This window comes from Anneissia japonica, unplaced genomic scaffold, assembly GCF_011630105.1.
Source record: "Anneissia japonica isolate Jap-2015-1 unplaced genomic scaffold, ASM1163010v1 scaffold171446_len717541_cov154, whole genome shotgun sequence".
NCBI lineage: Eukaryota > Metazoa > Echinodermata > Crinoidea > Comatulida > Comatulidae > Anneissia > Anneissia japonica.
In genome coordinates, this window is record NW_022696538.1 from 241310 (window position 1) to 257529 (window position 16220).

At 33.6% G+C, this 16220-nt stretch overlaps 1 protein-coding gene across 1 annotated transcript in view; it reads right to left on the bottom strand.

Annotated features, from left to right (window-relative positions):
- Positions 1 to 16220, bottom strand: part of LOC117102108 (leucine-rich repeat serine/threonine-protein kinase 2-like) — a 43492-nt gene that overhangs the window by 14734 nt on the left and 12538 nt on the right. The window contains exons 2-16 of the mRNA XM_033242309.1: positions 14928 to 15016; positions 13894 to 13994; positions 12485 to 12568; positions 10260 to 10360; positions 9299 to 9358; positions 7342 to 7410; positions 6974 to 7056; positions 5564 to 5691; positions 4958 to 5055; positions 4298 to 4371; positions 3545 to 3608; positions 2615 to 2680; positions 2161 to 2331; positions 1315 to 1413; positions 6 to 125 (exon numbers count right to left, since the gene is read on the bottom strand). Of these exons, the coding sequence (XP_033098200.1) occupies positions 6 to 125; positions 1315 to 1413; positions 2161 to 2331; positions 2615 to 2680; positions 3545 to 3608; positions 4298 to 4371; positions 4958 to 5055; positions 5564 to 5691; positions 6974 to 7056; positions 7342 to 7410; positions 9299 to 9358; positions 10260 to 10360; positions 12485 to 12568; positions 13894 to 13994; positions 14928 to 15016 (1407 nt within the window). The remainder of the gene's footprint in view (positions 1 to 5; positions 126 to 1314; positions 1414 to 2160; positions 2332 to 2614; positions 2681 to 3544; positions 3609 to 4297; positions 4372 to 4957; positions 5056 to 5563; positions 5692 to 6973; positions 7057 to 7341; positions 7411 to 9298; positions 9359 to 10259; positions 10361 to 12484; positions 12569 to 13893; positions 13995 to 14927; positions 15017 to 16220) is intronic.

The following is a 16220-nucleotide window of genomic DNA, read 5'->3' on the forward strand; positions in this document are numbered from 1 at the left end:
GTGTTGTATGTTGCTGTTCCTCTGATGACCTCTGGTGCTCTGTAGCCTGGTGTGCCTTCACTGGACTTCAAACCGTAACGTGTTGTAAACTTGGAAATACCGTAGTCAGCGATCTTTGCGTTAATCTGTTTAAAAAATCAGACAAGGTTGATTATCTAGGTTCTCATCAGATGATGACAAAATAGGTATGGAAATACACACCCTATGTTGTACAACTGTCACAATACACTCTGCTTGATTTTCAATTGTTGACTGAGCAAATTGTCATTAAAAATTATCTATAGGTGTAATTTTGCCCTACCTGACATGGAAATGTACTGAATACTCAGTACGTTTGAAAACAATTGTGAAAAAAGTCGCAAGTTGTTCTCGTGTGGGACTCGAACCTGATTATCCTAAATATTATCTGTTCTGTACGTGCCTCAGTGCTTATGTTTTAAATTTGATATACATCAGCCGATGACCATCAATGCACATTAGGCCGACCAGCCCTCCTTAAACTAACGTTAGAATACCGCACTTTCGGCGGTAAAGAACAATTAAAACCTCATAAAAAAAGTCAATTTATCCGTTTACCTATAATTGAATCCAAGGACACCAGTGTTAAACACTCAGTAATTATCCTTGATAATGTGTAAATCCAATTAATATAGTGAGATAACGTAACGTTAGTTTATCGAGGGTGGGTTGAGCTAATGAGTGTGTGCCCAGCTCCACACAAAAACAACTATATATGTATACTTTGTGTGAATACACTGATACTTATATAAAAAACCATAACCTAAGTAATTTTCACTAGTATTAGTTATAGTGGTATCATTAAAAAACTTGTTTTAGTTCCGATGAGGAGCTGTAGAAAAACTTGGTTGATTGATTAATAGATCTTTTTTAGATTAAATGCCTCTTTTATACTGCCCTCATGAGTGAGTTCTAGCAATAATTGGCTGATTGATTAACAGATCTTTTTTAGCTCTACTGCCTCATTATACTACCCTCATCAGAGTGTTTAAGATTACGAGAAGTTGTTTTTATGACTTATTGAAAGATGATAGTTCATGTAGATCTATTAAATGAGCAAATCAAAGTTGCATATTCTTTTTTGCAAAACTGGTTTTTGAGGGGGGATTGTTATTGCAAGACATTCCACTATTCAATAATTTTTAAACATTGTAAATAAGGCCAGTGTACTCTGTTACCCTTATTCAGCGCAAAAACTTTGTGTTACATATGTAAGGTACAGAGAAGATTTGCCAGTGCTTGTGGCTTTAGCAAAAGTGCTGTATTAAAGCAGGTTTTTGTGGTCTTTAAACTTACCATCATTCCTAGATTGAGAGAGAAGATTAAGATGTTGTCGGGCTTCAGGTCACGATAGACAATGTTGTTCTCATGCAAAAACACCAAACCCTCAGCAACCTAAGAAGATACAACATTTTGTACGATTAATTTAGTGGGGGTGGGGTGTAAGACATAGTTATTAGCAAAGAGTATAAAACTGCAAGAGGTCCGACTGTCAGGGATTTGTTGAAATGCAAAAAAGTACTTTCATGAAAGGCGTGGTCTTTAAGATCAAGCAACGCGTACGTGTTTCTAAATTATGTGTATGGCGCCCCCTATTTTGTGGCAGTACTTTTAGCGTTCCATTGAATGCATACCTTGCTACATACAAAATCAAGGCAGTCGGAACTCTGGCAGTTTTTTCTTGTAAAAACTCATACAAAGTAAACAATAAAATAAAATAATTTATTCAGTGGTGATGCAAGTGACTAAGTTTTGATGCATACATGACATATATAATAATTATAATAATAAGTCCAATCTTTTATTGCTCATTCTGCAGAGAAAAATCTCAGTGTGCTTTACAACAAAAGCAACAAGCATTAAGTAATTTTGACTGACAATTCTGATAAGCATATATGCATTTTTGGTATACGTATCCAGAATAGGGCTCCACCTACCGATGTCGAAACAACATCGTTGTCACACCCGGGTGCACGCAGGCTTAGGCAGTATGCTGGGCAGCTCCAGTAACTTCTACACCAGAATAGGCCCTGGGCTCTACTACTGCCCACTGCAAAAGACAACAATGCTGTCGCGAGTAAAGACCAGAGTGGGCTCTCTAGACTTAACCAGCATTATTTTATTGATAAAAGTTATCCTAACCTGTAATGCAATCCTATGCTGCTGACTCCTGGTTAACGTTCTGTAACCAGACTTCCAGATTGAAGAGAGGGCGCCAGACGATGCATATTCCATGATCAACATTCGTGGGTTTATCCCAACAGCTTCTAGTGAGATTAAGCTAGGATGACGAAGATGACGGAGCACTGAAATCTACAGAGTATCAAGACTTTGATTTAAATTCTCTTTTTATTGACTTACATTTAAAAAATGTCAATTGTTCTGGTTTGTCAAGAGATTAAATAGATAAAGTTTGGTGGCGGGGGGGAGGGGGGAGGTGAGAGTACAGAGGAACCCATTATTTATTGTAGTCTATCAGCAGTAATCAGTTTTACAGGATTTGAATGATATACAATATAGTAGTTGTTAAGTCTGTGAAAGTAGTAGAGCAGGGCATTTGAGTGACAATGACATGAAAACCAGTAAAGCTACATACCTCCTGTCGCAGCATCCTGTGAGGGTGGATATCACCAATCCTGTTAAACACCTTCACTGCTACTTGCTTAAAAAATAAATGAAAACAATAAATGTCATGAAATATAAGGATTAGCTGGATTGGATATAATAATATGAGCTAAAAAAAAGAAAATCTCAATTCCATGTTTGAATTTCCTAATTTGTATTACCGTACATTTAAAATTTAAATGAGAAAAAAATGTCCCCATCAATTAACAGACAGTTAAATTTTACATTTTCTGTATTCTTTTGCACAGACAAAGTTGGCTGGTAACTAATTAAAGGATTTTTTTTGTGGTAAAATGAATATAAATCACCAAAAAACTATTTTTTTCTATCTGTTTTTGGTTTTTTGTGATCGTCTTATTAATTATCTATTTTAAATGTTTATTGAAATTTTTAGGTTTCTGCAATTATTGGCAGACAGAACATATTTAAAGAATTAGACTCATATTAGTGATGATGAAATATTGAATCCCAACACGATTTTAATATTTGGAGCATGTATTATACTTTCTTAGACTTGTATAGCCACATATTACCAATGCCGTAGCCAGATATTGGGACAGTTGGGACAGTCCAACACAATTTTTCTATTGGGTCCACAAATAATGGGTCCACATCTTAAAAATGGTTCCAGATTTCTCATATTTTGTGTAAAATGGGTCAACTTTTCAGAAAATTGGTCCAGATTTCTCATATTGTGCGTAAAATAGGTCCAGATTATTAATAGTTTTGCATTACTATTATTATTATTATTATTTTTATTATTATTTGAATTAACGCGTAAAGTGGGTCCACCCTGATATTGTTCCACGTTGTTTGAAAATCCTGGCTATGGCATTGATTATTACCTAATATTAATTAGTACTAATGTTAATGTTTTCTCATTGCAATGATGTAATTTTACCTTATTTTTGTACATGCCTTTGTAGACTGACCCAAAACCACCATCACCAAGCAAATTCTCAGAGCTATAATGAAGGAAGTAGTAGTTGTAGTAAAATTATTAAAATTGTATTTATTCACAAAGCACAAATCAACAAATACATGCTGTTTTTCATCATGGCCATGACAATCAATAAGGATGTAGTTAATGACAATTACTTATACAAATAATTACAAAATTAATGCTTAGCAGTATTACAGTAACAAAATCTTGATACTTTTTCAAAGTTTATATCTCCGGTAAAATAATTTGTAAAGTAAAACTAAAAATGGATAGAAAAAGCTTCTAGAATTATTTTGGTACCAAACTTTCAATTACTGCTATGCTGCCAAATTGCAAACAAAAGTTTTCCGGACTGCAAAACTGCAAATAATGTTATGTACCAAAATATTTCTACAAGATTTGTCTATCCAAATTTATGTGTTTTTAGTTTTAGATTACAAATTATTTTACTGGAGATATGAAACTATAAATAGGTACCCTGTATGTATTTTGTAAATCTATTCAAATTATGTATCATATGTTTTTGTTGCTAATGTTCATTGTTAGTTTTATAAAGTTTAATTGAGTGATAAATTAAATTTGTTATTATTTTATATACTTAATTCCAACTTTGGGATCTATCATTTGCTTTACAATGGCAATCAATTGATTGATAAATTAATGTATACATTCAAAAATAAATCTGGGCAGTGAACAGGGACCACTACATACCTCTCTTTGAACCGGAAATGTCGCCTATCTAAATAAAACTTCTCCTCGATATCAGTTAGCGCCAAATCAGGGGCCTGATAACAAAACAAAAACCATACATAAAAAGAAAAATATTTAGCAAATTATTTAAAATTAATAAAAAGCATTTCCAGGTAAAGTTATTTAAATTTAAATCTAAAGGCTACTGTTAGCCCTCGGTGGCAGGATGGCACACCCACACATGGATTGGATTGGACTTCTTCAGTGTAAACGATGAGGATACACCATAAAAGTCCAAGGAAGACTTATTTCCAGTGGGGACCTTCTGGTGGTGATTGGGAAGTACACCGGAAGGCAATACCCTACTCTTTTCTGAAGAGTGTAATACATTATTGAACATGCAGATGGGCCATAGTGCACACAAGGCCAACGGCTTAAACATCTCATTCAAAAGATGGTGAGCTATTGAAACTTGCATTTCACCCCTCCATCCCACACATATGTAAAGCAGCGATGGGAATCTCAAACACAAGAAGAGCAGCACACACACAGTGACTACCATCAGTTTAGCGAAATGAGCTAAGTTGCTCTCTTTAATTCCAAGGACTATCAGCCACTAAATACTACTTCTATATGTTTATGCTATGGTTTTAAGGTACCACTGACGATATTGATACATACCAGCTTTGCAATGTCAATCTCTTTACCATGCGTGTTACACTCAGCAGGCTCTTCTTGACTTGCAAGTTGTAACAAGTCATCCACATCAAAAACATGAGCTATAACAAATCAAATTGAGTTATTAACTGATGTATATTCTAACATCCAAGGTAATGTAGTATGTATAGTCAGGACCTTCTCATTTTCAAGCTTCCTTGACACAGAGTGTGGCCGTGCTTGCCGCTGCCATCATTACTTTGTTTATAACCTATGTAATTCATGAGTGGGTACTATACAACAAGTAAAAAGTTCCAGACATCATGTAAAAAAGAATAGTAAAAGAAGGAAAATTATTGACAGGAAAACCCTATTAAACATCACCGAAAGTGGGTTGAACATTGGAGTAACAATTAGCACCATTTGGTTGCAGGTAGGTTCATCTATGACACTCATCACAGAGGATACTGAGGCAGGACATTACAGGGGTGGATCCAGAGATGTCCGAAAGGGGGGCTGAAAGTAGGATGAAAGTGGGGCCGATCAAGATAATGCCACCCTAGGGGGTCTGTATTAAAGCAGTTAATGAATTTGTGAATGGCACTGTCATTTAACTTTACAGTACCTTACCTGAGCAGTAGGAGCAGGGGACCTGTTTCTGAAGCAATGGCCGGCCAAGTAAGGGATCAATCTCCATCAAACCTGGGAACCATTCCTCCACAAGATCATCAATTAAGTCACATGTCAATCCAAGTAGCCTGTCGACAAAATCAATAGGTAAAGTATAATCTTATCTACCGATTTATCATTTGTAGAACAGAACAAGACATTTCACATGAAAAGTTGTATGCTACAAAATTAAAAACACAAAGAAATTGATTGGGCCCCGTTCCGCAACTTTTTTAGCCCACAACCCAAATTATATGTCAAGCACTCAGACGTGACCCATCGAACCTGAAGTCAATAAAATTTTGTAAAACCCATAAAAATGAAAATACAACTTTATATTACTCATTTAACAAAATAATGTTAAAGTTATCAAATTTTTCAATAAGTTGAAGATTTTTAATAATTAATCTACAGACATTTTATTTTAAATTCCTAGTGCTGCCAGAGATTTATGGGTTATGCGAAGACATAGACACATTAAACTTTAAAATGTTTTCTCATTATAATTTGCAGCTGAAAGACTAACACATTGAAATGAACAAAACTAACACTTTAAAGTTGTCATACCTGAAGTACAAATGTTTTGATAGTATATTTTTAACATGAAACTGTGACAACGCACGCATATTAAACAAAAGTAAACTGACACACTTGTCTTAAATTGCACTTTTGTTTACTGTAACTTAATTTTGTTTGTCTTCGTTCATTTTAAGTAAAGTTTTCATGAGCTGAAGAGATTATGCGAGCCATCAATTTTTTTTTGCGACCCAAACGATGGGTCGCGACCCATAGGTTGTGGAACGGTGGATTAGGGTATATATTGGAGTTACTACCAAACAATTACAGGTGTTCAATAACAATTAAAAATATATATGGGGGCACTACAATGGGCATAATAATCCATTAATATTACTTGCAGTATGTAAAAGAACATTACAGGTGTTTATTATGGGACTTAACAGGGTATAATATATGAACATTAGAAGAATGTAAAAGAATGTTCAAAACAAAAACATTACAGGTGTTCAATAAAAGTACATTACGGGTGTTCAATATAAGCAAATTACAGGTGTTCAATACATGAACTTAACATGTGCGATTATCACATGTTTCAATACAAATTTTCTTGTTTACATTGAGAATCACAGCACAAAGAAAACTTTACATAAATCAGTTTACCCAGGTAAGTAAATCAAAATAAACTAAATATAAATGTTCAATATAGTAAAGGAATAAATATGAGAATATTATTCAGATTTTCCATACAAAGACATAACAGCATTTCAATAAAAAAAAAAAAAGCCCACAAAAACAGGTGTTCAAAATAAGGATAATGCAGGTGTGTATTCTTGCAGGTGTTGGGCTACTTACTTTTGGCCTAGTTTAGAATTTGGAACAGTCACTGATAATACATCTGGCTCCTTATCTTTTGGTTCAACCAACATGAAAGCATCCTGAATAAAAAAAAACAATAATGATAAATACAAAACAACAAAATATATTGGTAAAAGACACTAAAAACTATATCTTTTATTGCATATTTCTGGAATATTTATTTCTTTAAATTTATAAATTCTTTATGCCTTAAATTTCCCCATGTAATTTAAAAATTTACTGTAAGCATTATATCAATTTAACCTCAAGTTTCCTTACTTATTTCATATAAAGTGAAATTCTATTTTGTTTATCAATAAATTAAAATATGTAAAAAATAATTAAGGTAATAATTTACTCCTTACCTTTGACCAGCAAACATAGATGCCTTCACGCCAGTACTCAGTTCTCATATTACAGCTCTTAAACATTTTCTGTAATGAAAATCATATTTCTTTAATTCATTTCATCAACAGTATTAACTACTGTACAACAATTAGCAAATACAATAATAATATAAATTTCTGAATTTGTTGCAAATTGAATACTGGTGAATTCGCATGGCATTTGTGACACATACAAATTCTATAATCATTAATAAACCATTACAACAACATAACAAATCACAAAGATGTGTTACAAAACTGTGTCGAGGTAAATTTTCTGATAGGCTTAGAATTCTTAATTTACATGACACAGTTCAAAGAAAGAAATTCCATAGTATAGTTAAGTGCTTTAATTAATTTTGATTATTTTATTACTTTATCATTAATGCCCAATCTCCAGAATCCTTAATATTTAAAAACAAACTTGTCAAAACATATGCATTAATTACTCTCTTTTTGTAAATTTTCCATGAATTTGGGAACGTATCCCTCATGGCATGTGTAAAAAACAGTACCATAATCAAGTGTGCCAACAGTATAAAGTTTTCAGCTTAGTGGAATAAAATAGATTTCAAAAATGTTGACATTCCAACAAGTTTTAGTCATTATCTATGAAACACGAATTGAGAGGAGTGACTGGTTTGTCTGGTCTTCACCGCATATTGTAAAACATTGACAATGAAGAAAATGTTCAGGTATGAACCCACACCCGCCTGTATTCAAACTAGGTGTCTTGCCATACTTGCAGATGTCACCTGGTTGTAGTGGTAAACTTTAATTTGATAGCAAGTAATTCTTTTCACTCACTTTAATATTTGTAATTTAATCAAATAAAAATGGCCTAATTGATTAAAGCGCTGTCCACCCTATCAAACTGTTGTATGCCGATATATAATCATGATGTGCCTATGTATGGTCATGATGGATTGTCAATCATTGGTTAATCATTTGTTACATTAATCACTAGGATGTCTTACAATTATAAACTGTGATGATAATATGTAAATATAATTGAAAAACTAGCAGAATGTACTTGCATATTTGCATATTTATTAATGGCATTTTCAAATATTTTATGCTATATGACTTTATATAAAATTAACAATTCCAGAAAACACTAGAGAGCTTTTGATTGCACGACAACGGTAAAACGTAAAATGTAATGATGTCACTAAATGTCATCTGCGCATTTGAGAATATTTCGTCCAACAACTTCTTGAAAATAAAATCAAATTCTAAGGCAGAAAAGTAAAAATCCAGAATTCAACAACTTCTTGAAAATAAAATCCACTTCCAAGGCAGAAAAGTAAAAATCCAGAATTCTTCTCGCAGTAGCGAAAACACGAGACACGTGGTCCAGCACTTTGTGGCTAACAATACACAAAGGAGGTTCTCTTTCAACAAAAGTTGAATAGGGAAGAGGACGTTTGTTAGGGAGACGGTTCGTTTGTGGCACCCTGGGTCGGACTGTTCCATTTTATTTCGAAGGGGTGTTCCGTTTTGGGAACAATGGCAATTAGTCGGTTTATTATTAGTATTCACGAAATAGACTATTAAGTTCTCCTCGTCGTGTGGATTCTAGGATGCAATTTGGCCAAATCTATGTATGCAGAGAACATAGGACACCCGGTAGGATGGTCACACATGATTGATTCTGTTCTAGCATCGTGTCATCACGCATATCGAAAGCTCCCTTATATTACAATTACTGTAGAACTGTTTGATCAATAATTTAAACCAAGCACAATGGATATACACATACTGCAAACTTTCGTCAATGTTATCAACATGACTTCCTAGACGAAAACATGCAGTGAGTTTACATCTTACATCAATCATACAGTTCTACAGTTACAATAAGCAAACCAGATGAAACAATTTGCATAATATTATAAAAGCATTACAAAAAAATCTTGAATTAATATGATTTGCTTACCGAAAGACCGTCATCTGTGGCGCTCATCGAATTGCAGACTAAGTTGTAAATCTCATCATTCTGATGATGAATGATGTTAGCAGCAAAGCATTATGATCACACACACATGAAATGTGCAAAACAGAAATGTTAAATATGAAGCAATAATATAGATATAAACTACCATATTTTCTTGGGTATAAACACTTCCCATGTATAATCCTACCAGTGATTTGAAGAAATTTTATATGAAATTCTCTGCTAAGATATATAAAGGCCACCAAGTATGAAATAAATTGCTTTAAAATGCTGGCTAGGATAATCCATGGGCCCCATTAAGCCTGCCTACACCTTCTTTGTAAGACTAAAGGACCTAGAGTGTATTTTGTGATGACTAGGTATTATATCTACTGCACCTAGCCTAGCATAGAGCTACATGCTGGGAATAGTAAATTTGTCAAAATGTTGTTATCAAGGTGATGGGGTTGAAGAACTGCAGTGGATACAGTATCTTATTAAATAAAATAATGTTTAAATGGCCACTAATGAAGTATTTTAGCATAGTTCTGATATGATGTGAATTTTATGATTCTGTTGATAAAATACATATTCAGTGATCTTACATAATTTATTCCCCAATAACTTCTTATAATAATATTATTATATAAATTAAGTAATGATGAAAAAAATATATAAATAAATTAACAATAATTAAAATGATAAAGCAATTTCAATCGTAAGGGTAATGCAGAAGATTATAATTATGATAATGATGATGGCAATAATGATGACAATTCCTTTATCATAAATAAGTTTTTTATTATATTTTTAATTTCATTTACATGCAACAACCATACAAATCATATCTGTAATTATTGTAAGAGCACTGCAAACCAGCTGGCATATTTTTGAAAAACAATTTAAGAACACAACAATACATTCTGTAAGGACAGATTCTTGCAGAGCAAGACACCTCTCTTACCTGCATCACCCTGTCTTGAGCAAAGAGTAATATTCTCAAAATGAGTCTGGACCAGAGGCCAATTGGGATGTAAGGCATGTCATAATACCGGCTCAACAGAACTGATCAGGATGAAAGAAATTGAACATCCTTTAGTTGTACAGTATATCATGATTGTCATATGTGACCTTTGTTCTCAAGAAATTGGGATAAAGGGACATATTAAAATGACAGATAATAAACATTGTTTTATATTCTTATATATATTACTATACTTACCTACTGAGTGATATATACCTTACTGGGTTTATAGTTTTCTTACATTAATAATGATAAATTGAAATATTAGCACAACTGAACAAACTTCAATGTCCAATCTTTTTATATTTTCATCTCAATTTGCATCATATGTACATTTGAAGGGATGTATGATTTAACAAGGTAATTCAACAGAAGGACGCACATCTCCACTCTCGAATATAGCGCCTGCGTACAGTCCTTTGATCTTTACTGTGGCATCGACAATCCGATACTAGTTGCGAGTACAGCCGTCAATTATTAGTCTATGCGGGCCATTCGTTTTATGGTGTTAGTTATTATTTTATTAATTTTGGGTACATCGCAATGTCTGTTACATCTGATTTTTTTTGACCGTGAGCTTGTTAAATGCTTTTATAAACTGCAATTTGATTTGTGAAAATTGACCAAGAAAATGAAAAGTTATAGCAATTTAAAATTTAAGAATTTTATAAAATTTCATGTTCTTATGTAACATTAATCTGTCATTTTGACAATGTTGGCATAAGGTGCCGAAAATGAACATTTGAGTATATACAGAACATTTATTAATTTTTTCTGCGAAGTGAGTCTCATGAACAACAATTCTCAACAATTTTGGTAAAATTAATGTTGAAATGAAGAATATATTTCAGTCTGTTAGTGCAAAATATCATTAGGCCTTTGTAATCACCGCACGACATGCAATTATCATGGCAACTAACACACGCGTGGGTAATTCGTCACGTACGCTGACCGTTTATGGTCTGGTTGCTATGGTTTTTGTGACGTTCAGCGTGTAGGGACGCACATGCGCCTAGAATGTCGATGCCAGAGTTATAACCTTTGATGTTCCGAGATGTGCGTCCTTCTGTTGAATTGCCTTGGTTTTAATCATCAAGGATTAGCATATGTTCCATAGTGAACTGATGTGTGTTTTTCACCTTTAAAATTTACAGTAACTGTACACATCTGGTTTATGCCTTTACTATTAGTTTATCATTGCTGGTGCAGCCACATACATGATTTGATACATATAATAATATATATATATATATATATAATGGTGTTAAAAGTTTAGCTCAGGGTCCAATTGGTGGATAAAATGTAATAATACTGTCTTTATTCTAGCACACAGAGCTTGTGTAGTAGGTAAAATTAATTGCTATACCTCAAACATTAATTAGGTAATAACAACATTTCATTGATCAATTCCACCTGCTAAAGGGGTGCGGTAGTTTCTACAACTTTCCTATGCATGCCAAAATTAACGTGTATGTGTTGGAAAAAAGTACTACCCAAAATCGACTACCTCATCCCTGCCTAAGTGAAGCATATGCAAACTGTGCAATTTTACCTCATAGACTGAAATGGTTATGTAGGAGGATGGTTTGCTATTTAACATTTATGAGGTATTAAACCAAATACAACATGGTTTTATTTGGTTCACGTTGGGAGGTAGTCCCAATCATCCAAAGCCTTAGGAAGTAGAATGCACTGCTTCACCTTAAACTATGTTGTATTTATATATATTAACCACAAAGCTATATCTCTATCCCATTAAAATTACTATAATTAAAAGAAATTACCTATAACTAAAAAAAGAAAACCTCTTGCATTTATAACATATCATAACCCATATTAACTTTTACTCATAACCCATATTAACTTTTACATATACATTTCGTCTTCCATTTGCACTACTATACACACTGTATGTGCAATATAAATACATTATACTGATGCGTCATGCCTAAGTAATATCCATATATAGTATTGTGCAAAATATAACAGGGCATGCTGGGATTATCATCATTATGGCAGCCATGCATAGTAGGTCATCTTATAAATATTAGTGTGCAAAATTATAGGGCGTGCTGGAATTATCATCATTATTATGGCAGTCATGCATATAGTAAGTCATATCTTATAAATAGTAGTGTGCTAACTTAAAGGGCATGCTGGGATACCTGGTGGACCAATCGTGTGTGGAGGACACACTACAGCACGTCTTCCCTTCTTCTTTGGTACCATTAGCATGAAATGCTTGGAAACTGTTGGTTTAAATCATTATTGATGGAAAATTATACTGCCCTCCCATGGCAAAAGGGCATAACAGACAATTTGCTGTTTTGTAGATATTAAGCAAAACGTGAAATTTATTTAGCCCTAAAATGTGTTTTAGTATTTGATTTCATGGTTAATGTATTCAAATAGACAAATAATGTCTCTTCCAGTGTAGCACACATTTTTTCTATAAATATTGATTTTTGCGCTCAAAATGTCAGTTATGCCCTTTTGCCGTGGGTTTTCTGATTCAAGACATGTTGACAAACTTTGGCAAAAGGATATAAGTACACAATTTAGTTCCTTTCAAAATGCAATTTTAAGTCAGATTATTCAAAAATAACATTCAATATATAATTTCATATACAACCATTCTTTCTAACACCAAACATCAAGTATACTACACTTGAAAAAGATGAAACTAAGAGGCTTAAAAAATGTTTCAAGCATGCCATACACTGTGTTAGCACCTACCACAATACCATGAGACAGAAACATGCATGGGGCAAGGGATTGACGTGTTTTAAAGTAAAAAAAAAAAAGAATAGAATCTGAATCAATGGCTTCAAAGATGATTGGGTTTAGAGGCAAATTAAAAATTATTATTTTTATTATCTATTAATTGTGCTTGTATAGCACAGGCTCTAGAGCCTCCATGGATGTACTTTCCAGAAATATAGAGAAGAGTGAAAGGGTGGAAACTAAATGGCAATTGCCAGAATAAACAAAAAAACTAAATAAAAAAAAAAAATTAAAGAAGGAACTGACCAATAGCGCAGTTAGAACACTCAGGCTGAGTTTATTCCAGAAATCTGCAGCAGAGAATTCAAGAGACCTGAAGCCAAATTATTTGATAGAGTGAAGGGCGAGTTGTTGCAGCTGACAGCAGGGGCAGATCCAGTAGGGGGGCACAGGTCCCCTTGTTTTGTCAGTAAATGTTAAAATTTCAAGGCAGATATTGAAATTAGCACTCTGACTTATCTATTCTGAATATGTTGTGCCCCAAGCCCCCACCCTTCCCCCGTTTGAAAAATTCTTGATCCGCCCCTGAACAGAGGAATTGGGATGTAGATCTGAATGGTGTGTATGGAACATAGTTGCTGAGATCTGTATAAGAGACAGAATAACAACATTTCATTGATCAATTCCACCTGCTAAAGGGATAAATAATGTTTTTCATAATTCCAATTTCTGAGTATCAATTATAGAACAATTGTAGAACTGCATCATCAACAATAAATTCAGAAGAATTGATATAAGTAATTGATAAAGAATTGATAGAAAAATTAGTAATAAACTGTGGTTGCCTCACCTTTCCTGGCTCTAACTGGTAGGGTAATTGCTGGATGCTTGTTGGGCATCTTGCATGGTATCAGAAGCTCACTATCACTAATAGGCAATGCAATATCAAACCTATATAGGCAGAAATAAAAATAATTCAATTTTCATTTCTTTTCATTTAATAGGATTTATATAACACACAAATCCATTTCAAAAGAACTGCTGAAGGCACTTTTTTCCCCTGGTCAGTGAAGAGAAACAAATGTAGTTAAGTGTGAAATCAGAAATAATGCCAGTAAGAAAAAAATGCCAGTAGGAAGAAATACCATTAACAAAAAAAAAATAGCCCATTTCAGAATAGGGATGGTAGTAAAGACATAGAGAGGTGCTATCAGTTATTTCTTCATTGCATTAACCATTCAAGTTTATAGTATTATATTCAAGTATTATAGTATCTCTACGCATTAACTAGTCCTAATTAACTGATTTATTAGGTTGTACTTATTTTACTAAATTTACCATGGAACATCATCATTTCTGTTTGTTGTATTTCTTTTAAAGTATCGTTGTACATTAAAGATAAATACAACCTGATTAAATTATTGGCATTATTTCCTACACCAAAGGAAACAGCAGTGAGACAAGCGTTAGTCACAATTGCTTGAATTTTGTTTATTCTGTATTTTGAATTTTCATACAATAATAATCCTATATTTTAAAGCCATTTTTATGATTGAAGTTTAATGTTTTAGAAGTTGGAGTTGAAGGGACATACAACCTTTGCCCCTCCTCTGCCACCCTCTTTGTCTTTGTTTTATGTTTTATTGTGTGTTGTACTGTGTGATGGAAGGAAAATAAAAATAAACAATAGTTTTCTAAGAAAGTAGTGCAATGATAAGACAAATTTTACACTGTCATATTATTTAGTTTTCTTATCTGTTTTTTTTTTTTTTTTTTTTTTTATCAATTCTCTTTTTAAAGAAATATATAATATAATAGATGGTGGGAAATTTATAATAATTGTCTACAATAATCTGAAAAAAAATATATAAAACTGTAGCTCACTTTTCAAGAAGTCTAAGATATTGCTGCTGTGATGCCCCTGGTAGTTCGAAGTCCGACAAAAGTATTCTCAACTTGTCCTTGCCTAGAATCTAAAAAAAAAAAAAACCAACAAAAATCATTAGCCAGTCTATCACTTCTACCCTACCCTAACATTCAAATTTAGACACTGATTGGAAAATACTTGAATCTGGATATCATTGATACAGCATATGAATGATAATGGGCCTAGTAGTATTCTACCCCAAGGTACACAACATTGTACTGTTGATTACAGTACTTACATTTACTACATGTTCTCTATAGCCTGGTTCACACTAGAGCTTTCCAGTATTCAATGGTGCATGTGAGAACACCTGATCACTTTAGCCCTGTCCGAAAAAATTTGGTCTGGGGTCAAAATCGGTCTGGCAGACCGACTTTGGCCTCATAATTACCTGCCAAAAGTAGTCCACATAAGCCAAAATCGGTCAGCCGAAATTTACTTTGCTGTGCTCAGCACACTTGGGCATCTTAAGTCCGCAATAGATTTTGGCGGAAAGAACGATTCCTAAGCTTTTGCGGACATGCATATTCTTATCTATAGCCAATTAGAGTGGGAAAACAAAATGAAAAAGCATCATGTGACCTATATAACGTACTACATAAAGAGAAAGTTCCAGTGAGTGTTTGTGCTGTAATGTACAAAGTTGATGGTGAAAGGGTTTGCTACACTAACCATAGTACAGTGAGTGGTTAATAATCAGTCCGCATAGTTCGAGCCAATCAAAATACTGTCCATAGCTGAAGCCTGAATTTGCATACATCACCCTATATAAGAGTTTAAGGTCGGCATGCGGCATGTACAGTACAGTATTTTGTGTTTAGTTGATAGAGCCTTCGCGGTTAGTGAAAATTGGAATAACAGTAAGGAAAGACTTAGCAATGTACACGGACATACATTACCTGTAGTTGTATTTTTAATAGTGTTACAATATATTTGCTATGAACAATTACACACATTGACATTAAATTTAATTTCATATTCATAACTCATACCGCCTCCACGCCTCATATATTTGGTAGAATGAGAGGGTGGGTGGGTAAACGTCGTGAAAGGGTTTTTGAAATTTAACATGTAACATGTAGATTCCTATGGCGCTATCACAGCACAGTGGTTTCAAACCACCAATCACAATCGCAATGATGTCCATCGCCGAAGCCTGAATTTACAGACATCACCATATATAAGAGTTTAAGATCATGATGGAAAGTACAGTATCTGTCTCTTATACCCATCTAGATGTGTATAAGAGA